At 42.8% G+C, this 23,694-nt stretch overlaps 1 protein-coding gene across 4 annotated transcripts in view; it reads left to right on the top strand.

The window, feature by feature from the left end:
- tmx3b (thioredoxin related transmembrane protein 3b) overlaps nt 1-23,694 on the top strand; it is a 91,550-nt gene that overhangs the window by 17,306 nt on the left and 50,550 nt on the right. For all 4 annotated transcript variants that reach the window (XM_078397802.1, XM_078397801.1, XM_078397804.1 and 1 more), the window contains 5 exons: nt 3,634-3,757; nt 7,977-8,022; nt 15,720-15,800; nt 19,212-19,311; nt 20,734-20,811. In XM_078397802.1, coding sequence (XP_078253928.1) covers nt 3,634-3,757; nt 7,977-8,022; nt 15,720-15,800; nt 19,212-19,311; nt 20,734-20,811 — 429 coding nt within the window. The remainder of the gene's footprint in view (nt 1-3,633; nt 3,758-7,976; nt 8,023-15,719; nt 15,801-19,211; nt 19,312-20,733; nt 20,812-23,694) is intronic.

Here is a 23,694-nt window from a genome sequence, read left to right as displayed (position 1 = left end):
CCCCCTCTCTCTCTCTCTCTCAGACTGACCCCCCCCCCTCTCTCTCTCCACAGAAATGGGCGAAAAAATGGGTTGGAGTTTAACCGGAGCAAGTGTGAAATGGTGCACATTGGGAGGTTGAATGTAAGGACAGAGCATAGTTAACAGCAAGACCCATAACAGCATGGATGTGCAAAAAGATCTTGGAGTCTAAGTTCATAGGCAACTGAAGCAGAACAAGTAGATAGGGTGGTAAAGGTGTATGGTATGCTTGCTTTGATTGCTAGGAACATTGCATATACAGTGCCCTCCATTATGTTTGGGACAAAGACCCATCATTTATTTATTTGCTTCTATACTCCACAATTTGAGATTTGTAACAGAAAATCACATGTGGTTAAAGTGCACATTGTCACATTTTGGTTTCACCATGTAGAAATGACAGCAGTCATACATAGTCCCCCCATTTCAGGGCGCCATAATGTTTGGGACACAGCAATGTCATGGAAATGAAAGTAGTCACCCTGGACTGCACCCTCACTTATCGTGAACACCTGAAGAGGGTGGCTGATAAACTGAAAGCAAGGCTCAACATCATCAGGAAATTTGCACGTAACAGTTGGGGATCCAATCTGTACCGCAAGCTTAGCCTTGGTCTACTCAACAGCCGTGTTTTGCTCAACAGCTTGGGCTAATAGTTGCCACACCAAACGAGTTGACACTGTCCTTAACTCTGCAATGCGGGTCCTCACAGGGACACTTAAGTCAACACCTTTGCAGTGGCTCCCTATCCTCTCTCACATCGCCCCTGACTGCACATGCAGAAGGGAGAGGATGTTGAAAGATTGGTGCATCATCGAGGTTAACCCTGACCTTCCCATCCATGCTGACTTGAACAATCTGCCCAACATGCGCCTGAAGTCCTGCACACCCTTCTGGTCTTCACCAAATCCCTGGAAGACTTTGACTCCAAGACTGTGTGGCGCCGAGCCTGGAAAGATGCCAACACCAACAATGGAGAGGTCATCACAGGCCCACAGTGAACCCACTGGGATTTAGAAACATAGAAAATAGGTGCAGGAGTAGGCCATGCGGCCCTTCGAGCCTGCACCGCCATTCAATATGATCATGGCTGATCATCCAGCTCAGTAACCTGTACCTGCCTTCTCTCCATACCCCCTGATCCCTTTAGCCACAAGAGCCACATCTAACTCCCTCTTAAACTGGCCTCAACTACCTGTGGCAGAGAATTCCACAGACTCACCACTCTCTGTGAAGAAAGCATCTCCATCGCAAGCAATGGCTAACCCTGAACAGGATCCGCACCCTCCATGCAAGAACAGCCCATCACCTGCACAAGTGGGGGATGACAGACAGCCCTGCATGTGACTGCGGATATCCAGACCATCCCACACATCGTGAATTGCTCACTGGGGCTTGATGAGGCATCAAGGCCATCCACCCAGCAACTGATGCTGCCCTGGCCTGGATCTCCACCCTTGACCTACAACTTTAGGCTGTGCATGCCATACACAAGAAGTTCTCTTCAGCATATAAAACACATGCTCAATTGGGTTCCGATCGGGTGATTGACTTAACCACTCAAGAATTGACCATTTTCTAACTTTGAAAAACTCTTTGTTGCTTCAGCAGTATGTTTGGGATCATTTTCTTGCTGTAGAATAAACTGCCAGCCAATGAGTTTTGAGCCATTTGTTTGAAATTGAGCAGATGGGATGTGTCGAAACACTTCAGAATTCATTATGCTACCACCATCAGCAGTTGTATGATCAATGATGATAAGTGAGCCAGTACCTTCAGCAGCCATACATGCCCAGGCCATAACACCCCCCACCGCTGTGTTTCACAAATGAGGTGGTATACTTTGGATTTTGAGCAGTTCCTTCTCTCCTCCATACTTTGCTCTTGCCATCACTCTGATATGTTAATCTTCGTCTCATCTGTCCACAAGATATTTTTCCAGAACTGTGGTTGCTCTTTTAAGTACTTCTTGGCAAACTAACCTGGTCATCCTATTTTTGCAGCGAACCAGTGGTTTGCATCTTGCAGTGTAGCCTCTGCATTTCTGTTCATGAAGTTTTCTGTCGACAGTGGTCATTGGAAAAATCCACACCTGACTTCTGAAGAATGTTTCTGATCTGTCGGACAGGTGTTTGGGGATTTTTCTTTATTATAGAGAGAATTCTTCTGTCATCAGCTGTGCAGGTCTTCCTTGGCCTGCCAGTCCCTTTGCGATTAGTAAGCTCACCAGTGCTCTTTCTTCTTAACGATGTTACAAACGGTTGAGTTTGGTTAGCCTGATATCTCTAACAGTTTTATTCTTGTTTCTCAGTCTCATAATGGCTTATTTGACTTTCATTGGCACAACTTTGGAAACTTTTATTGCTGTTTATCAACATGAGGACCAAAGGTGATGGAAAGACTGGAGGAAAGACTCCGTGCTGTGAGCTCTCTTGTACCTGCATTAAGGAGGCAATTAAACACACATGAGCAATTGGAAAGACCTATGAAACCATGTGCTCCAAGCATTATGGTGCCCTGAAATATGGGGGGGGGGGGGGGCTGCTATGTATAAACACAGCTCTAATTTCTTCATGGTGAAATTAGTAAAAGTTCTAATTTCATGGTGAAATTAATAAAATCTGACAATGTGCACTTTAACCACATGTGATTTTTTTTTTTTTCAATTACAAATCTCTATTTGTGGAGTTCAGAGGCAAATAAATAAATCTTTGTCCCAAACATTAAGGAGGGCACTGTAAGAGTCAGGAAGTGATCAGCCATGATCGCATTGAATGGCGGTGCTGGCTCGAAGGGCTGAATGGCCTACTCCTGCACCTATTGTCTATTGTCTATTGTCTAAGTCATGATGCAGCTCCATAGGACTTTGGTTAGGCCACATTTGAGTATTGAGTGCAGTTCTGGTCACCCCATTACAGAAAAGATATGGAGGCTTTGGAGAGGATGCAGAGGATGTTTACCAGAATATTGTTTGGACCAGAGGGTTTTAGCTACAGGGAAAGGTTGGGTCGATTTGAATTGTGTTCTCTGGAACATCAGAGGTTGAGGGAGAGGATTGATAGAAGTATATAAAATTATGACAGGTATAGATAAGGTAGTTAGTCACAACCTTTTTCCCCAGGGTGGAATTGTGCAACATTAGAGGGCATATCTATAAGGTGAGCGAGGGAAAGTTTGATGGAAATGTACAGAGCACATTTCTCTTTGAAATGGTGGAGGTCTGAAGCGCACTGCCAGGGGTGTTGGTGGAGGCAGATACGATATTGGCATTTTAGAGGCTTTTGGATAGGCACATGGAAGCGCAGGGAATATGGATCGTATTCAGAAAATGGGATCAGAGTAACTAGGTGTGTTCGCCACAAACCTTGTGGGCCAAACGACCTGTTCCTGTGTTGATAATAGTTGATATAATAGTTGATAATGTTCCCATATTGATAATAGATGATTTGTTAATTGCTGTGCAATATACTTTTGCGCAAACATTCAGACTTTTAAGTGAAACTAGATCAAGTTGGGCCCTAAACCTCTCCTGCATTGGTGCAGCCCTCTCCCTCTTCCCCTCCCCCTGACTATAGGGTCAGTTATTAACTGTTGCTGTGGTTTTCTTTTCAGTTTTATGCACCTTGGTGTGGCCACTGCAAGAAATTGGAACCAATATGGGATGAAGTAGCTTCTGAAATGCGTTCTATAGGGTCTCCCGTGAAAGTTGGAAAGATGGATGCAACAATTTTTGCAGGTGAACTGTGCTATTCTTTCTTGCGTTGTATAATTGCTCCATGTCTTTCTAAACAAAACACAAGGAAAATAACTACTTGTTGATAGTGCTGAAGTTTTGAAGATGCTTCAGAGCACTGGTAAGACCACAACTAGCATATTGTGCATAGTTTTGATCTTGTATTTAAGGAAAACATCTCCTTGCATTGGAGTTGATAAGATTCACCAGATTATTTTCTGGGATGGAAGGGTTGATGTATGAAGAGAGGGTGAGTATATTGGGCTGATACTCTTAAGAATTCGGGTGAGTGGTGAGGCCGCATTTGGAGTACTGCGAGTATATTTGGGCCCCATATCTGAGGAAGGATGTGCAGCCTCTGGAGTGGGTCAAGAAGAGGCTTACACGAATGATTCCAGGAATACGTGGGTTAACATATGATGAGCGTTTGACATTACTGGGCCTCCACTTGCCGGAGTTTAGAAGGTTGAGGGGGGACCTCATTGAAACTTGCAAAAAAATGAAAGGCATAGATTGAGTGAATGTGGAAATGGTGAGCGTCTCGGACCAGAGGTCATAGCCTCAGAATTAAAGGACTCCCTTTTAGAAAGGAGGTGAGGAGGAACTTCTTTAGTCAGAGGGTAGTTCATTTAGTCGCGGGGCCTTCCATCGCCCGGTACGGCCGCAGGACGTTTCAGCACATGGTGCGGCTCGGCCGCGGGGACTTCCATCGCCCGGCTCGGCCGTGGGACCTAACATCGCGCGGCGCGGCTGCGGAGCCTTTCATCGCCCGGCGCGACCGCGGGACTTAACATCGCGCGGTGCGGCCGCGGGACGTTTCAGCGCCCGGTGCGGCTCGGCCGTGGGGACTTCCATCGCCCGATGCGGCCGCGGGACGTTTCAGCGCTCGGTGCAGCTCGGCCGCGGCGACTTCCATCGCCCGGTGCGGCCGCGGGACGTTTCAGCCCGGTGCGGCTCGGCCGTGGGGACTTCCATCCCCTTGCGGGGGCTGTGCGGATCGGTCGCCTCGGTAGGGATCGAGCTGTCTGTCCGTGGGCGTGGGGGAAGAGAGTGGAAGTTTTGTTGCCTTCCATCACAGTGAGGGGGTGTTTGGAGTCACTGTGATGGATGTTTGTGTTGGGGTCGTGTGTCTTGTGTTCTTTTCTTTTTTGTTGTGTTCTGTAACTGCTGGAAATGTAATTTCGTTCGGTATCTCGGTATCGAATGACAATAAAGCTCTGTATTGTATTGTATTGTATCTGTGGAACTCATTGCCACAGAGGGCTATGGAGGCCGTCGGACATTTTTAAGGCAGAGATAGACAAATTCTTGATTAGAACGGGTGTCAAGGGTTATGGGGAGAAGGCAGGAAAATGGGATTAGGAGGCAGAGATCAGCCATGATTGAATGGCGGAGTAGACTTGATCGGCCGAAGGCCTAATTCTGATCCTATAACTTGTGAACGTGAATTTGAAAGAATGAAATGTGATCTCATCAAAATACAAGCAAAAGTGATAGGAGCATAATTTCAGAAAAAGAGATCATCCTTTCAGATGGACTGAGCAAAATTTTCTTATGGTCACATCTCATCGGGATTCTTTATCGCAGAAACGGGAGTTGTTGACTATATTCAACGCAGCTTCGCAAATGTTTGAGCTGCATGGGATTTGAATGACAAAGCGTGTTTGAGGCTAAGATTGGGTGAACCTTGACCATTCTGAATGGCAGAACAGGCTTAAAATATTGATCGGCCCATTCCTGCAGTGTGGAATTCTCTGCCACAGATGGCAGGGGAGGCTAATTCACTGGATGTTTTCAAGAGAGTTTGATTTAGCTCCTGGGGCTAAAGGGATCAAGGGATATGGGGAAAAAGCAAGAACTGGCTCGAAGGCCCGAATGCCATACTCCTGCCATGCCACGCCACGTGTAAGCATTTTTGCCAAGCTACGTGCAAGCATTAAGACATCCCTGCTCCTGTACACGAGTCCTTTTGCTTTGAAGTTCAACATACCATTTTCCGCCTTAACCACCTTTACATTAATGTGGATTATGAATGTAAACCTAAAGACAAAAGGCCTTTTGTTTAGCACTAATTTCACTTTAATAAAAGTTTAATGCTGGAAAGAACTGGCAACATTAAATAAAGTTTTTCACATCAAAGATGTCTGAGAGCTAAATATTTACTCATCTGATGTATTGGTTTCTGATTTAAATTTACATAAAATTTTGATTACCTATTTTGACATCAAGGCTTGTTATCATTCTCTTTTGCATGCCTCTGATTCATAAACAGGATACAGCTTTTGAAATGCAAGATCACAAATGATGAGGTTATTAAACTTCATGCTATCACACCATTTTTGTTTTGTCCCTGAGAATGATTGCATGAGATGAGAAATATGGAACAAAGTATCGAGTATTAATACATGCTGATTCACTCTGCTGTAAACTAATGAGAAATATTGCATTTAAAAATGTGCAAGTGTTTGAATACTCAAGGATGCAATAACAACCACATGTTTGAACCATAGAGATAATATTGTAGAGAATTTTGTAGTGCTACTGTAACACCTGCTAATTGTATTGTTTAATGTTCTGCAAAGCAAAATGAAAACATGCGACTCCCAATGGATCTGCCCTTAAGTGAAAAGAAATTGTTCTTAATTTTGCATAACATTTTAAAGTAAAACTGGGAGACACATCTGGTAGAACTGCTGCCCCAGAGCTCCAGCAACTCTGATTCAAACTCTGGGGAGAATGTGTTTTTTCAAATGTTCTGGTTTCCTCCCATGTACCAATGACATGCAAGTTATTAGGTAAATTGCCCCTAGTGTGTGGGTGAGGAGTAGAACCTAGGATAGTTTATGGGGAAAAAATGCCATCAGCGTGGGATTACTGTAAATGGATTCTTGAGTAAAGATTTTGAGGGTAGAAAGATCTTTCATTCTCTGACTTGCTGAATGGTACCTGTCAACTTTGAAACATGTTTAATATTATGGTAATTTGAGCAAATTTCTGCATGGGTTCTGGGGAAAATGTAATTTTGTTGATCTGGAATTCATGTCGATTAGTTCTGTAGCACTGAGGAAATTTAAAATGCTATGTTTGTGGAAATCACCTTGTTCCTCTAGAAATGGCTAATTTATATTTTGAAATCCCCTTTGTGGTAAAAAACGGAGGGGAGCGCACCTGGGACGCCAGGTATCGCTGTTGAGCCCTCTGGAGGTGTCGTGGGCCTATCAATGAAACACCAAGGAAGGAGGGTTCCCACCTGATGACCCCAATGAAGTCTTTACCCCTACCCCCACTCAAGATATTAAGAAGGTGGCGTTTACAGTAGGGATTGTAATACCAAATCCTATAAGCTCAACTAATTGTATTCTGCGTGCACAGTCCAGTGGTTACATTGTACTTTCTCCTCCAGGTTGCGTGACTTGTACCATAGTTATCTTACATTTAGCAGTTTGAAAATGCCCCATGTATGAGTTTAGATTTTGAAAATTCCAACCCATTAACTTTTTTGACAAATGAGTTGCCCGGTCTTCTAAGGTGTCTATTAGAGGCATTTGTCATATTTGAATGCAAGTGTGAGTGAGTTGTTTTATTATACCCAGCTGGTTCCCCAAAAAAGAAAAAAAACATTTGCTCTAGAACTGCTGAGTCGAACATTCTGTGCTTGATGTTGGTAAAGGGTTTGATTTGCATTTGGCTGATATTAGCTTTAAGTAGTTTTAGAAAGATGGCCATCAAGACTCTATTTAGATCAATTTTAAAAATATATGTCCAGCATTAGCTGTCGAGTTGTTTCAGCTATCATCTCTTTAGTTTAATGACACTCAATAGAAGCTGTACCTTGTTTAATCACCATTTTATTAAAGGATCTTGATGTATTAAAAAATCTTACACCTTGTATTAAAAGAAAACACACCAGCAATCCGAACAGCTCCAACCTCCAATACAATGTGGTTGGTGGTTGGAGCTGTTTGGATTGCTGGTGTATTTTCTTTTAATACAAGGTGTAAGATTTTTTAATACATCAAGAACCTTAATAAAATGGCGATTAAACAAGGCACAGCTTCTATTGAGTGTCATTAAACTAAAGAGATGGTAGCTAAAGCAACTTGACAGTTGCTGTTGAATATAAATTCTAATTTCAAACATTTTAGACGTTTAAAAAGATGCAATTTTTAAACTAGATGTACTACGTTAACAATTTTAATAATCTCACTTCTTTTCCCCCTAGGTGTTGCCTCTGAATTTGGAGTCCGAGGATATCCAACTATCAAATTGTAAGTTAAGAATTATAGCATGTTTTTTGGTGTATTGTGCTTTTTGTGTGATATATTATTGGTGAAGGCTTCCATTATGACGATTCGAATTGGAAAATGACTGGGCTGCATGTAGAAGATTCCAGCTGCTATAAAACACGTCCCATTCAAATGTAATCCTATGACATAAATTAGAAAGTAGCGGCAGTACAGGTTTTGGGCACCAATCCAGTTAAGTGGTCCAATCTAATCTGGTTTTAACAATTTAACAAAGAAATTATATTTTATTTGCCAATGTTGCAGAAATTATTGGGGCGTGGGAAGCAGCTGCATCATTGTTTACTTTTTTTGCACAGGTCAATAGACAATAGACAATAGGTGCAGGAGTAGGCCATTCAGCCCTTCGAGCCAGCACCGCCATTCAATGCGATCATGGCTGATCACTCTCAATCAGTACCCCGTTCCTGCCTTCTCCCCATACCCCCTCACTCCGCTATCCTTAAGAGCTCTATCCAGCTCTCTCTTGAAAGCATCCAACGAACTGGCCTCCACTGCCTTCTGAGGCAGAGAATTCCACACCTTCACCACTCTCTGACTGAAAAAGTTCTTCCTCATCTCCGTTCTAAATGGCCTACCCCTTATTCTTAAACACTGGCCCCTTGTTCTGGACTCCCCCAACATTGGGAACATGTTTCCTGCCTCTAATGTGTCCAATCCCCTAATTATCTTATATGTTTCAATAAGATCCCCCCTCATCCTTCTAAATTCCAGTGTAGACAAGCCCAATCGCTCCAGCCTTTCAACATACGACAGTCCCGCCATTCCGGGAATTAATCTAGTGAACCTACGCTGCACGCCCTCCATAGCAAGAATATCCTTCCTCAAATTTGGAGACCAAAACTGCACACAGTACTCCAGGTGCGGTCTCACCAGGGCCCGGTACAACTGTAGAAGGACCTCTTTGCTCCTATACTCAACTCCTCTTGTTATGAAGGCCAACATTCCATTGGCTTTCTTCACTGCCTGCTGTACCTGCATGCTTCCTTTCATTGACTGATGCACTAGGACACCCAGATCTCGTTGAACTCCCCCTCCTCCTAACTTGACACCATTCAGATAATAATCTGCCTTTCTATTCTTACTTCCAAAGTGAATAACCTCACACTTATCTACATTAAACTGCATCTGCCATGTATCCGCCCACTCACACAACCTGTCCAAGTCACCCTGCAGCCTTATTGCATCTTCCTCACAATTCACACTACCCCCCAGCTTAGTATCATCTGCAAATTTGCTAATGGTACTTTTAATCCCTTCGTCTAAGTCATTAATGTATATCGTAAATAGCTGGGGTCCCAGCACCGAACCTTGCGGTACCCCACTGGTCACTGCCTGCCATTCCGAAAGGGACCCATTTATCCCCACTCTTTGCTTTCTGTCTGTCAACCAATTTTCTATCCATGTCAGTACCCTACCCCCAATACCATGTGCCCTAATTTTGCCCACTAATCTCCTATGTGGGACCTTGTCGAAGGCTTTCTGAAAGTAGAGGTACACCACATCCACTGACTCTCCCCTGTCAATTTTCCTAGTTACATCCTCAAAAAATTCCAGTAGATTTGTCAAGCATGATTTCCCCTTCGTAAATCCATGCTGACTCGGAATGATCCTGTTACTGCTATCCAAATGCTCCGCAATTTCGTCTTTTATAATTTACTCCAGCATCTTCCCCACCACTGATGTCAGACTAACTGGTCTATAATTACCCGTTTTCTCTCTCCCTCCTTTCTTAAAAAGTGGGATAACATTTGCTATCCTCCAATCCACAGGAACTGATCCTGAATCTATAGAACATTGAAAAATGATCTCCAATGCTTCCACTATTTCTAGAGCCACCTCCTTAAGTACCCTGGGATGCAGACCATCAGGCCCTGGGGATTTATCAGCCTTCAGTCCCATCAGTCTACCCAAAACCATTTTCTGCCTAATGTGGATTTCCTTCAGTTCCTCCATCACCCTAGGTTCTCCGGCCTCCTAGAACATTTGGGAGATTGTGTGTATCTTCCTCAGTGAAGACAGATCCAAAGTAACTGTTTAACTCGTCTGCCATTTCTTTGTTCCCCATAATAAATTCCCCTGCTTCTGTCTTCAAGGGACCCACATTTGCCTTGACTATTTTTTTCCTCTTCACGTACCTAAAAAAACTTTTGCTATCCTCCTTTATATTATTGGCTAGTTTACCCTCGTACCTCATCTTTTCTCCCCGTATTGCCTTTTTAGTTAACTTTTGTTGCTCTTTAAAAGAGTCCCAATCCTCTGTCTTCCCACTCTTCTTTGCTATGTTATACTTCCTCTCCTTAATTTTTATGCTGTCCCTGACTTCCCTTGTCAGCCACAGGTGTCTCTTACTCCCCTTAGAGTCTTTCCGCCTCTTTGGAATAAATTGATCCTGCAACCTCTGCATTATTCCCAGGAATACCTGCCATTGCTGTTCTACCGTCTTCCCTGCTAGGGCCTCCTTCCAGTCAATTTTGGCCAGCTCCTGCCTCATGCCTCTGTAATCCCCTTTGCTATACTGTAATACTGACACTTCCGATTTTCCCTTCTGCCTTTCCATTTGCAGAGTAAAACTTATCATGTTGTGATCACTGCCTCCTAATGGCTCTTTTACCTCTAGTCCCCTTATCAGATCAGGATCATTACACAACACTAAATCCAGAATTGCCTTCTCCCTGGTAGGCTCCAGTACAAGCTGTTCTAAGAATCCATCTCGAAGGCACTCTACAAACTCTCTTTCCTGGGGTCCATTTCCAACCTGATTTTCCCAGTCTACCTGCATGTTGAAATCTCCCATAACCACCGTAGCATTACATTTTTGACACGCCAATTTTATCTCCTGATTCAACTTGCACCCTATGTCGAGGCTACTGTTTGGGGGCCTATAGATAACCCCATTAGGGTCTTTTTACCCTTACGATTTCTCATTTCTATCCATACTGATTCAACATCTCCTGATTCTATGTCACCCCTTGCAAGGGAATGAATATCATTCCTTACCATCAGAGCAACCCCACCCCCTCTGCCCACCTGTCTGTCTTTTCTATACGTTGTGTACCCCTGAATATTCAGTTCCCAGCCCTGGTCCTCTTGTAGCCATGTCTCAGTGATCCCTACAACATCATACTTGCCCATGACTAACTGAGCCTCAAGCTCATCCACTTTATTTTTTATACTACGCGCATTTAAGTACAACACTTTAACTTCTGTATCTAAATCCCTGCTCTCTGCACAGCCCCTCAGCCATAAATTCATACCCTCTATCTCTCTGTTCCTGGCCTCACCAGCACGAGGTACCGGTAGCAGTCCAGAGATAACCACCTTCGACGTCCTACTTCTCAGTGTTTTTCCCTACTCTCTAAACTCCCGCTGTAGCACCTCCTTCCTCTTCCGCCCGACGTCATTCGTGCCCACGTGCACAACGACTTCAGGTTGATCGCCTTCCCTCACTAGGATTTTCTGAAGCCGGTCCGTGATGTGTTGAACCCTGGCACCAGGGAGGCAACAGACCATCCTCAAGTCCCTCCTGCTGCCACAGAATCTTCTGTCCGTCCCTCGGACGATGGAATCACCGACCACTACGGCTCTTCCTGACTTCGGTCTCCCCTGTCGAGTATCCTTGTCAACAGGTCCGCCACTCGGACTGGAAACGTCTTCTTCCCCGACAGTTCCCAAGAGGGTATACCTATTTGCAATAGGCACAGCCACTGGGGTCTCCTGTAGTCCTCGTCCACTCCCCCCTGAAACAGTCTTCCACCTTCGCTCGACCTGGACCCTTGGCGTGACAGCCTCACAATAGGTCCTGTCGAGGAAACTCTCGCATTCCCGGATGGCCCTGAGGTCATCCAACTGCCTCTCCAACTCCACCACACGTCCCTTCAGGAGCTGCACCTGGACACAGTTCTTGCAGGTGTAGCTCCCAGAAGCTCCAGCGACGTCCCTGTCTTCCCACATCCTGCAGGAAACACACTGCACCAACTTTTCCGCCATTACCTTGTGTCTATAACCAGTTCTGGCTTAAAACAATTGTATCCTCCTCACCTCAGCCTCCTCGCCGAAGACTCGCAGCCAAAGACTCGCTCTTTTCTCACTGGGCACTTTTCTCACTGGGCACTTTTCTCACTGGGCACTTTTCTCACTGGGCACTTTTCTCACTGGGCACTTTTCTCACTGGGCACTTTTCTCACTGGGCACTTTTCTCACTGGGCACTTTTCTCACTGGGCACTTTTCTCACTGGGCACTTTTCTCACTGGGCACTTTTCTCACTGGGCACTTTTCTCACTGGGCACTTTTCTCACTGGGCACTTTTCTCACTGGGCACTTTTCTCACTGGCTGCACCCGAACAGGGCTGCATCCTTTTGCAAGTCTTGCTTATATCACCAATTAAATTGCCTGATTGTCCAATTTACCTGACTTCTCACTTAAATTAACACTTACTTTTCTTCTCAGCCAACGGGCGTCCTTGCTCTGCTCCCGGACTTTTCAAACTGACTACTAGCGTCCTCTTGGCGCTCTTTTTAAACTGCCTTTTCCACTGTAATTAACACTTACTTTTCTTCTCAGCCAACGGGCGTCCTTGCTCTGCTCCCGGACTTTTCAAACTGACTACTAGCGTCCACTTGGCGCTCTTTTTAAACTGCCTTTTCCACTGTAATTAACACTTACTTTTCTTCTCAGCCAACGGGCGTCCTTGCTCTGCTCCCGGACTTTTCAAACTGACTACTAGCGTCCTCTTGGCGCTCTTTTTAAACTGCCTTTTCCACTGTAATTAACACTTACTTTTCTTCTCAGCCAACGGGCGTCCTTGCTCTGCTCCCGGACTTTTCAACAAGCCTGGCATTAATTTGCCTTTTTTAATTATTTTTGTATAGGTGTGCTACTTTGCATTAATTTATTTATCTAGACCAGGGGCCTCCAAACTTTTCAGCATGAGGGCCACATTACATATTTGGCACATTTTTGCGGGCCATAGGAAAAAATAAAGAAGAGTGAGTTTTACAAATTTAACGAACTCAAAGTTTAGACTAGGTTACGTTTGATTAGATTAGGAAAGATTAAATAAACTAGGTTAGGTTAGATTAGGTTAGTTTACATTAGGTTTATATGGCAACAAATAAATTATATTCAATTTTTTAAAAGAGCTTGAAATATTGGAATATATATATACCGCAGGTATACAATTATTTATAAAACAGAAAAAATACAGTGACCACCACTGGGGGAGGAGAGAGAGTGGGGGCGGGTAGGGGTCAGAGGGGGGGGAGAGAGTCGGGGTAGAGGGAGCAGCGGGTGAGAGCGCGAGCGTGGGGAGAGGGAGGGTGTTAGAGGGTCCGGTGAAGGAGCGCCGCCATTTGCGGGTGCTGCTCCCTCCCTCTCTCTCGCTCTCTCTCTCTCTACACCCCCAGAACCAGCGAGATCTGGTCCACTCTCTTCCCAGCCCCGTCTCCCTCTAACGCAGCAAAATAAGAACAAACACAAGTGTAGTTGTTGTTCAGAAGCCCCGCATCCCCGGGTTGAGCGGCGGCAGCGAGGAGGGAAGTTTCACTTGTGTTTGTTTGTATTTCGCAGCATTCGAGGGAGACGGGATCGGGGAAGGGAGTGGAGCAGCGGCGCAGATTTCGTTGGCGCTGAGGGGGAGAGAGGGAGTGAGCAGCACCCGCTGACATCCTCCCAGCGCTCCCGCTCTCACCCGCTCCTCCCTCTACCCCGACTCTCTCTCATCCCGGGGTGAGCGGCGGTGGCGGTGAGGAGGGAAGTTTCCTTGGGCTTGTTGTTTGCAAGGGGGCGCTGCGATCTCTCGCCTTGTCCCGGCTCTGGGTCAGTGGCGATATGCTCTCCGGCAAACCTTCGACGGCAGCTTCTGCCTCCAGTCCCCGCTGTCTAAGAACTTGCTGCGGGCCAGATAAAATCTGGTGGCGGGTCGGATGTGGCCCGCGGGCCATAGTTTGGAGACCGCTGATCTAGACACCTAAATTTTGTTTTTCTGGTTCACAGGTCCTGTCATTTTATAACTTGCAATGCCATTATTGGGCAAACTTGGATCTATAACTTTATTGCTTTATTACTTTATAAAATAGTGTGAGAATATGAGACACAATTAAATCTTATAGGACAATGCATCTAACATTTTACGAACAAACCATGCTCTACCTTCCTAAACCACTCCATTACCAAATTATGTTATGAGATTAGCTCTAATTTTTGGGTTCCTTTTTTGAATCGTGCCAAAGTTAAAGGTGCTCATGACCAGCATTCATGGAGACTATGCTGGCCTCTGTACATGCAAAATGAAAACAGTTTTGTCAACTAAGGGGTGGTGCAGCGGTTGAGTTGTTGCCTTACAGTGCCAGAGACCTAAGTTTGATCCTGCCTCTGGGTGCTATCTGCACAGAATTTGTACATTCTTCCTGTGTCCATATGGGTTTTCTCCGGGTTCCTCCATTCTAAAGAATTACAAGTTTGTAGATTAATTGAAGTCTGTAAATTGTCCCTAATGTGTAGGATAGATCGAGTGTACGGGTGAATGCTGGTCGGTGCAGACTCAATGGGCCAAAGGGCCTATTTCCACGCTATATCTACTAAACTAATCAAAAAACCAAGGTGAGAGAGGGGGACAAATTCCATTGGAGAACAATGCTGACCAAAACTTACTACCACGTAAAAACGCTATCATTCTGTAGAAAAAGAAATCTGTTACTCTTCCCTGATCTAGATATAACTCTAGACCCACCAGGGTGATTGGCACTTAACTGCTCCTTAGATCAGATTGCCAGAAATTAGGCCAATATACCACCTTTGATAATTATATCAAATTCCTTTCTAGGAGTATATTTTGTGTATATTTCAAAATATATTCATTTTTGTATAGTATTGCAGGTGCTGGTGGAGCACTCATGTAAAATATAATGGTGGACAGATTGGGTTTGGGGCAGAATTATTTCTGATGCATTAAAAGTAATGCATTTAAATTCATTTTTCTAATAATGCATCAGTGACTAGAAAATTTCTGTTCGGTTGCAAAATGCTAGTTTTGGAATAATTTATAGAAAAGACATGCATTATATGGAACATTCATAATTGAGGACAGCACAATGGTGCGGCGGTAGAGTTGCTGCCTTGCAGCACCAGAGACCTGTTGGGGGTTGATCCTGACTGGGTGCTGTCTGTACAGAGTTTCTACCTTTTCCCCTGTGACCTCATGGGTTTTCTCTAGGTGCTCTGGTTTACTCCCACACTAAAGAAATAATTTTGTAGGTTAATAGGTTTTGGTAAAAGTTGTAAATTAACCCTCGTGTGTAGGATAGTGCTAGTGTATGAGGGTCACTGTATCTCTCTTTAAAGTCTAAACTACTGAGCAATTTAAGTAATTTTGAGCAATACAAGGATGAAGTCGAGGATCAGTCGATATAACCCCAAGCATCCTGCACCAATGGCATTTGTGTAGAATGAAAAAAAAATCTATTTTATCATTTCCTAATAGCAGTCTGGATCTGAAGATGGTGAATTTCATGTTATTGATAACGATGGGCTTTTGCACCCATTTAGTTTCTTTGTCCTTCAGAGTGAGCCCACTACTGTACACTCGCCTGTAGCAGTGGGGTGATGCTTGATAAACTCTCATATTTGCATTGGATCAAGTTGTGTTTTTTTTATTCATAGATTAAAGGGAGATCTTGCATATAATTACAGAGGACCTCGTACCAAAGAGGATATAATTGAATTTTCTAACAGGGTGTCGGGGTGAGTAAAATTATCTTCCTTTTGAAATCTTGGGTTAACAGTAAAATGACAGTTTTGGCTAGGCTAAAAGCACAGTGGTGCAGAAGTAGAGCTGCTGCTTCACGGTGCCAGCGACCTGAGCTCAATTCTGACCGCTGTTGCTCTTTGTGGAGTTTGCATGTTCTCCCTGTGACTGCATGGGTTTCTTCCAGGTTTCCTCCCACATTCCAAAGACGTACAGGTTTGTAGGTTAATTGACTTCTGTAAATTGCTTCAGTGCATACAATGCAAAAGTGGGACAACATGGAACTAGTGTGCGGGTGATCAATCGTCGGCATGGATTCAGTGGCCTGTTGACCCTCTTTCCAAACTATATCTCCAAACTGAACTAAACACTCAGGCCTCAAATCAAAAGGTTGAGGGTTCAAGTTCCTCTAAGGCATGAGTTGAAAAATCTAAGATGTACTCCAGTGACTGAGTAGTGCTACACTGTCAAAAGTCTCATTTGTTTGAAATATTCAACAGGTGCCCTGTTTACCCTCAGGTGGATACAAAAGATCATATGACATTAATTTGAAGAGAAGGAGAATTTTACCTTTTTGGGCCATTATTCATTCTTTGATTAAAAAATGTATATGAACTATTTGGTTGTTTGAAGACTTGTAATTCCATTGTTTCCAAAATTACTTGATTGTGCAGAATTTTTTAGTTGACAAAGTGCTTTGGCATGCTTGCATTGTCAAAAAGGCTCAATCATTTACTTTGTACATTATTCTGTAATTTGTTACCATTCATTCCATGTAATGAGACGCAATGTTTAAGCTTTCTATATTTTAGTGGCTCATTTAGTAAAGTTTTGTCCTCGAACTACCATCAGTTTCATGTTTTTAAACTTGAGTCATAAATTAAGAGATTGAGTTAAAATGGGGTATTGTAACTTGGGCATGGATATATGACTTCATTTTTAATACTTTACTAGACCAAGTGGACCCGTTGGGTCCATTCCTCGTAGAGGGGGGGGGGGGGGCAGGGAAGGGGAGAGGGTGTGACTGAGGGTGAGCCCTGGACACGAAGTCTCCCCTGTATTGGTGTAGCACCCTCAATTCCCCCCCCCTGCACTCAATCCCCCTTATGCCCCCACTGACCCACTCCATCCCCCCCTAGCCCACCCCAACTTGCCCCTCCCCTGCCCCCACCCCAGTCACCCAGTCCTGCCTCCACCCCCATTCCCCCCTCCTCACCCCTATTCCCCCCCACCCCCACTCTCCCCTCCTCCCCACCCCCACTCTCTCCTGCCCCCCCACTGTCCCCCTTCCCTCCCACCCCACTCGCCCCGACCCCCTCCCCCCACCTGCACTCTCTCCTCCCCCTCCCCTCCACCCCCTCGGCCATTGGCTGCGAAAGGCGCTTACCAGTGCCCGTGCGTTCAACGTTGACTGTCAACGTGAGAGTCTCTGTCGGACTGGGGCCGGGGGGGAGGGGGGAGCTGCAAGGGGAGAGGCGAGGGGAGAGGGAACGACTGAGGCCAGGCGGGCAGCGGCGCTGCCGGTGGCCATCTTGTTTTAGCGAGTGAGGAGCAAATGAAGTCGAACGTGGAACATTGTGACATCAGACACTGATGAGTTTCAGGAAATGGGTTAGAAAGTGAATTTTTAAACTTTAAAATGTCTAGCTTTAAAAATGTAGGTTCAATTGGAATGTTATTACATAATATGCCCAGGATAATGGCGAGTAACGTGGTGCAAAAATTGTGGCACTACGGTGTACCGTTTTGGCTGTGCGAAGCACCAAAGTTATGGTGCGCACAAACACACGTACAGAGAGTTTTAGTAATATATTTTAATTTTATATATATATAGATAGATATATAGATAGATAGATATATATATAGATAGATATAGATATATATATTATAGATGGATAGATGACCTCCTTGAGGTGCAATTTTAACTGAACTGGAAATTCGAAAAAAATGAATGCATAATAAGTTGCAGAGAGTATGAGGGGTGGAGAAGCATGGAGTTGAGAAACTAGATTAAAAATTAATCAGAAATAAATGCCAAGGTTCAGGAGTTTAGCTCGAAATTGATTATGTTTTTTTTTTTTAATGGGGTCGTTTACACTTGTGTTCTCTGTAAATTCACAATGAGGAGACCTCTGGCCGAATAGTCCTTGGGATTGAAAGGAGTGAATAGTGATAGATGTGGAAAAAATGCGACTAAAGTTTTCAAAGGAAAGAAGTGGTTGAACAAAGGTATCAGCCTGAAGAAGGGTCTCGACCCGAAACGTCACCCATTCCTTCTCTCCAAAGATGCTGTCTGTCCGACTGAGTTACTCCAGCATTTTGTGTCTATCATTGGGCATCATGCGTTGTGGAGAAATGGCACTCAAGGTCCTCATCATTATTTATTCTTTGATTAACGAAGGATTAGAGGTGATGTTTATGTAGAACTTTCGCCTTAGCATTTCAACCTTCTTTTTCTGCTTCACTTCAATCTCTGCCAATGAAAAATGAGATTAGAGAAATGCCAAAAAAGTTAATGGAGATGGGAACAGTCGAAAAACAGATGGTGCAAAATTGCCTTATAACATTTATTGGACTAGTCTCCAAAATGTTAGCAGCTAATGCTAGTTTGTCTAATATAAACAATAATCTTTGATCTGCAATGTTTATGTGCTTTGTAAGTGCCTACTCCTTGCCTTTATATCCATAAATAAATACCAAAGGATTTGTTTTATGCTTTGGATAATATTCTGTTGTCAACTGTCGGGAGATGTAGGAAAGGAGTAAGTTTCTTGCACTGATTCTCTCACTGAACCGGCAAATAGATGATGAAAAGATTAGATTGTCTTAATTTTGCCAGCTACCATGTTTTCAGATATCTTTGATATTTTAAATATCTGAAACCATTCCAATGCTGCACTCATCTTTTATAAACTTTAATGTGTAAGATGGTTCAACCAAGTGCTAAAAGCTAAAATGTTTAAGCACGTGATTCACAGTGCTGGTTCTCGCTCTCCTTGCACGTTAAGATCAAGGTTCCCATGCTCCTTGGAAGCTTAGTAGGTTGACTGCAAAAATTATTATACTTCTGTGTAATATAATGTTGGAATAATATCCAATAGTCCAAAAAATGTGCCAGTCTAATAGCACCAACATTCCAAGCGTGCCTTACTAATGGGGTTTAGTTTCGAAGATAGTGTATTAAATGTTCACGTCTGCCCTATAGAGAAGCCGAGCTCGTGTTTGAAAGTTATAAAATAGGTAAGGAACTGTGAACCAACAGAATAATGTCTGCATCAGAAGAGGTTGCACAGCTTTATTTATTGTGAACCCAAGCAAAATTTTAATCAAGTGAGGTGTTGACATGTAGAACCAATAATAAATATGAGTTTTGACTATTGTGACATTGATATATTTTGTTTTAATAGACCGCTAGTGAGATCACTTCCCACTCAACAGCTCTTTGATCATTGGCAACAGAGGCATCCGGTTTTCTTTGTTTACATTGGTGGTGAATCTCCTCTGAAGGTGTGAAAATTAGTGTTTATTTTAAATGTAAAATTGCTTTCATCACGTTTTCTTAATCACCTCCATAATTTTGGAAAATTTGAAGAATATAAATATAAAGAAACTTTTTTTTCTCAATCCATCCTATTTACATTGGCCAATCCAGAGAAATTATAAAGATTTCCAGCATGTGTGATCACGAATGTTAAAAGTGAATGGCACTTATCGCATAGATATTAAGCTGCTTGAGAGAACATAAAGCTCTTGCTGCTTTCTTGCAAACATGCCAATTATTATACTAGTTTCCAGAGCAGCCAATATTGTACTAAGTTTTGTTTGGAAGTGGCAAACTGAATAACTTAATCAGTAAATCTGCAGTCAACTTCAAACATGCTCTTAGTATTTAGAAAACATAGTATTAAATTATTTAAAGTCTTGGAACAAGGCAAGTTAATTTGGGCAGCCAGATTATTTGATAAAAGCTAAAATTATTCACAAATTTGGGGACTTTGAAAAAGTGGTCAATTCGATGATTAACGAGTGTGTTATGGACGGATTTTCAGTTATTTGATTGATCATTTGAGATATCCTAAAAAAACGTAAAGTATGATAAGAAAATGTGACTGAACATATAAAAATTTGGTGAACTATTAAGGATGAGTTTGGATAATTTGGATTTGCTTGGATTGGAATAAATGAACCCAAACCCCAGTGCTGACTAATATGGATGGACTCAATCTGCCACCAACATTGAAAATTGTTGTATGGAAAAGATCGAGATTTGAAATTGGGCGAATGGAGTACAAATGTAAAGTAATCATAAATGTATACAGATTGGTTGTTTAAGGCAGGGTGCATCATCCAAGTTTACATGATTAATCCTGGAGTATATTTTCTTTTGTATTTTCAGTTATTCTATCAGAGCTAATACCAATAGTCTGGGCCAACCTGCCTCTGTGCTATAAACTTGTATGGCTCAATGAAGCACAATGTTCAACAGTCCCTCTGCTGTTTTAATATTGCATTGCAATTTTGAATGAAATGGTAAATAATTTGATGAACAGACTTTGAGTGTAGGCCTGTTCCTTGGATTTATTGCATTTGATCATCCGCGTGGTGTCACCCATTTCCAAGAGTAACTTTTTTGCTGGAAATCTCAGCAAGTGCGCATTTGCCACTTGACATCAATAGGCATAACAGATCTTGCTCTGTACTCAAACTTTTGTGTACACACAGGAAACATGGCAGCATTTGCACTAAGAAATGCTGGAAATTCCATGTCTCCAAGTCATAGATGTATAGAATTAGTCAATAAATGATGAATATATCTGGAAAACATTTGTATTTTTGTATTGCTTGGAATTTTTTTTTGGTTAATGGAGGGGAGGTATGGAGAACAGTATTTTTAACCATTTGGCATTCTTACAATTTTGCTCCCATCAGGAGAAGTTCTTTGAAGTGGCATCAGAAATGATTGTGTATACCTACTTCTTTTCTGCTTCAGAGGATGCTTTGCCACAGGTACGTTTCTCATTAATAATAATGTGGATTTTTAAAATGAATTTTCTTTGATATAAATGACATTATAGTAGTTGGTAGTTAGAAAGACCTAAAATCAACACCTTTCTGACCCTTTCCCCTCAAAGCCTTTTCAATTATTCTATAAATGAGCAGCTTTTATTGTTAGAGGTTTCTTCACTTTCATGTTTGATTTCTAAAATTGTTCAGATTGTAGTTTCATTTATTTTTTAACATCCTTGTTAATCTAGTGGTAAAAATTAAATATTTGAAGGAAATTGCAGGAATGAATTGAAAGCTGACTACTGTAAAAAAAACAAGTTTCCTGCAAAAGATGGCACTATTTTAAGATACTTTAGGGAGCTTAGGCTGTGGCAGTGTGTAATTTAGCTCCCTCATATGGTCACACTTGGTATATCAAAGTCACTTCATTATACTACTTCTGGTTGCTTTGGGGGGGAAAAAGTCAAGCCATGACATAAATTTAATCAAATTAAGCAAAGTGATATTGAAGTTGATCCTTTTGCTGAACGATGACTTGATCTTAAAATATAAATAAGGCACTTTTAAACAGTGACTCCATTAAAAAAAAAATTAGATCCAAATAACTTCAAACATAATTCTTTGCCTTTTTCATTTTAGTTAACTCTAAATTTAACAATGTAATGAGTTAAAAGGGATGTAAACATGCAACAAAGGGCACAAATCTGCAGTATCTGGAGATATAAGAAAAAATACTTAACTGGCCAGCATATAGAAACATAGAAAATAGGTGCAGGAGGCTGCCATTCGGCCCTTCGAGCCAGCACCTCCATTCATTGTGATCATGGCTGATCATCCACAAGCAGTAACCTGTGCCTGCCTTCTCCCTATACCCCTTGATTCCAATAGCCCCAAGATCTCTATCTAACTCTTTTAAATTCATCCAGTGAATTTGGCCTCCACTGCCTTCTGTGACAGAGAATTCCACAAATTCACAACTCTCTGAGTGAAAAAGTTTTTTGTCATCTCTGTTTTAAATGGCATCACCTTTATTCTTAGACTGTGGCCCCTGGTTCTGGACTCCCCCAACATTGGGAACATTTTTCCTGCATCTAGCTTGTCCAGTCCTTTTATAATTCTATATTTTTCTAATAGTCATTAATATTTACTCTTCTAAACAAAATCTGACCACTTCACAAAAAACATTATGTTCCGCAAGGGTGGCCCTGGTCCTCCAGTTTAATTTAATCTAATTCTTCATTTCCACTTCCACCCTGACCTGTCTTTGTTATCTTGCACTATTTTGGTGAGGCTCAAACTAAGCTTGATGACTAGCATGTCATCTTCCATCAAAACATTTTACAATCATCTGGTCATTACAAACCTGAGGAGTACCTTCAGCAACAGACTGGTTCCACCCAGATGCAGTACAGAACACCACAGGAAATCTTTCTTCCCTGTGGCTATCAACAACTGTACAACTCCTCCCCCTTCTGTCGTGGGGTAGACTGACTCCCCTCCTCTCCAAATCTTTGCACATCCCCAATCCTTTCCACTCGTCACTTTAATTTCATGTATCTTGTGTTTTATGACTGTTGGTAGATCAGTTTCCCTCCTGGGATAAATAACGTTCTATCGTATCGTACAATAAAATCAACAACATTGCAAAACCAGGCTTTCCAGTTTGTCAGAACTAGCTGGTTTGCTCATCAGCCTCTAACTGAAGAAGGGTCTCGACCCGAAACGTCACCCATTCCTTCTCTCCCGAGATGCTGCCTGACCTGCTGAGTTACTCCAGCATTTTGTGAATAAATAGCCTCTAACTTTACACATGTTTCTTACCCTGGTGTGTATTTCCAGCATTCTTTCATTTCATGTTTCCTGTCCATCATGCAGGCAGGACTCCCCACCATTGACTCTGTTGCCTTCACATTGTCTCGGGAAAACAGGCAACATAATGGAGGACATTTTCTACTCCAGTCATTCCTTCTCACTGCTCCCATTGGGCACCACCAGACTCGGAACACAGCTTTTTCTCCCCTTATCAGATTTCTGATCAGTCCTTCCAGAAGCTAGGGTATAGTCTGAATCTCCTCCACCTTATTGAGGACATTAGACATTGTCCCTGGAATTGTGGTGCTTGAATTTGAGAACTTTATTCTGCACTCTATCTTTTCCTTCACTCTATCCATTGTAGTTGAGTTTGGCCTGATTGTATTTGCATATAGTATTATCTGATTTGACAGTACACAAACCAAATCTTTTCACTGTACCTCACTGCACGTGATGATAAATAACCTAAACAGTGTTTTGTATCTGAATTCCAGCATTACAGGAAATGCCTAAAATGCTTCGAGTTAAGCATCCTCTCAGTTCAGTTTAGTTTATTGTTAAGTGTACCGAGGTGCAGTGAAAAGCTTTGATGTGCTAACCAGTCAGCAGAAAGACAATACATGATTATAATTGATCCATTTATAGTGTAAAGATACATGATAAGGGAATAACATTCAGTGCAGGGTAAAGTCCAAGCCAGGATAGTCAGAGGGTTACCAAAGAGATAGATAGTAGTTCAGCACTGCTCTCTGGTTGTGGTAGGATGATTCAGTTGCCTGATAACAGCTGGAAACTGTCCCTGAATCTGGTGGCGTGCGTTTCACACTTCTATACCTTTTTCCTGATGAGAGAGGGAAGCAGAGGGCGTGGCCAGGGTGCAACTCATCCTTGATTCCGCTGCTGGCCATGCCGAGGCAGTGTGAGGTATAAAAGGAGTCAATAGAAGGGAATAGGAAGGAATTACAGATGCTGGTTTAAATCGAAGATAGACACAAAATGCTGGAGTAACTCAGCGGGACAGGCAGCATATCTGGAGAGAAGGAATGGGTGACCTTTCGGTCGAGACCCTTC

Source organism: Rhinoraja longicauda, chromosome 4, assembly GCF_053455715.1.
Source record: "Rhinoraja longicauda isolate Sanriku21f chromosome 4, sRhiLon1.1, whole genome shotgun sequence".
Lineage (NCBI taxonomy): Eukaryota > Metazoa > Chordata > Chondrichthyes > Rajiformes > Arhynchobatidae > Rhinoraja > Rhinoraja longicauda.
Note: the sequence above shows the minus strand (reverse complement) of the source record. Positions and strands in the feature narration are given on the sequence as shown.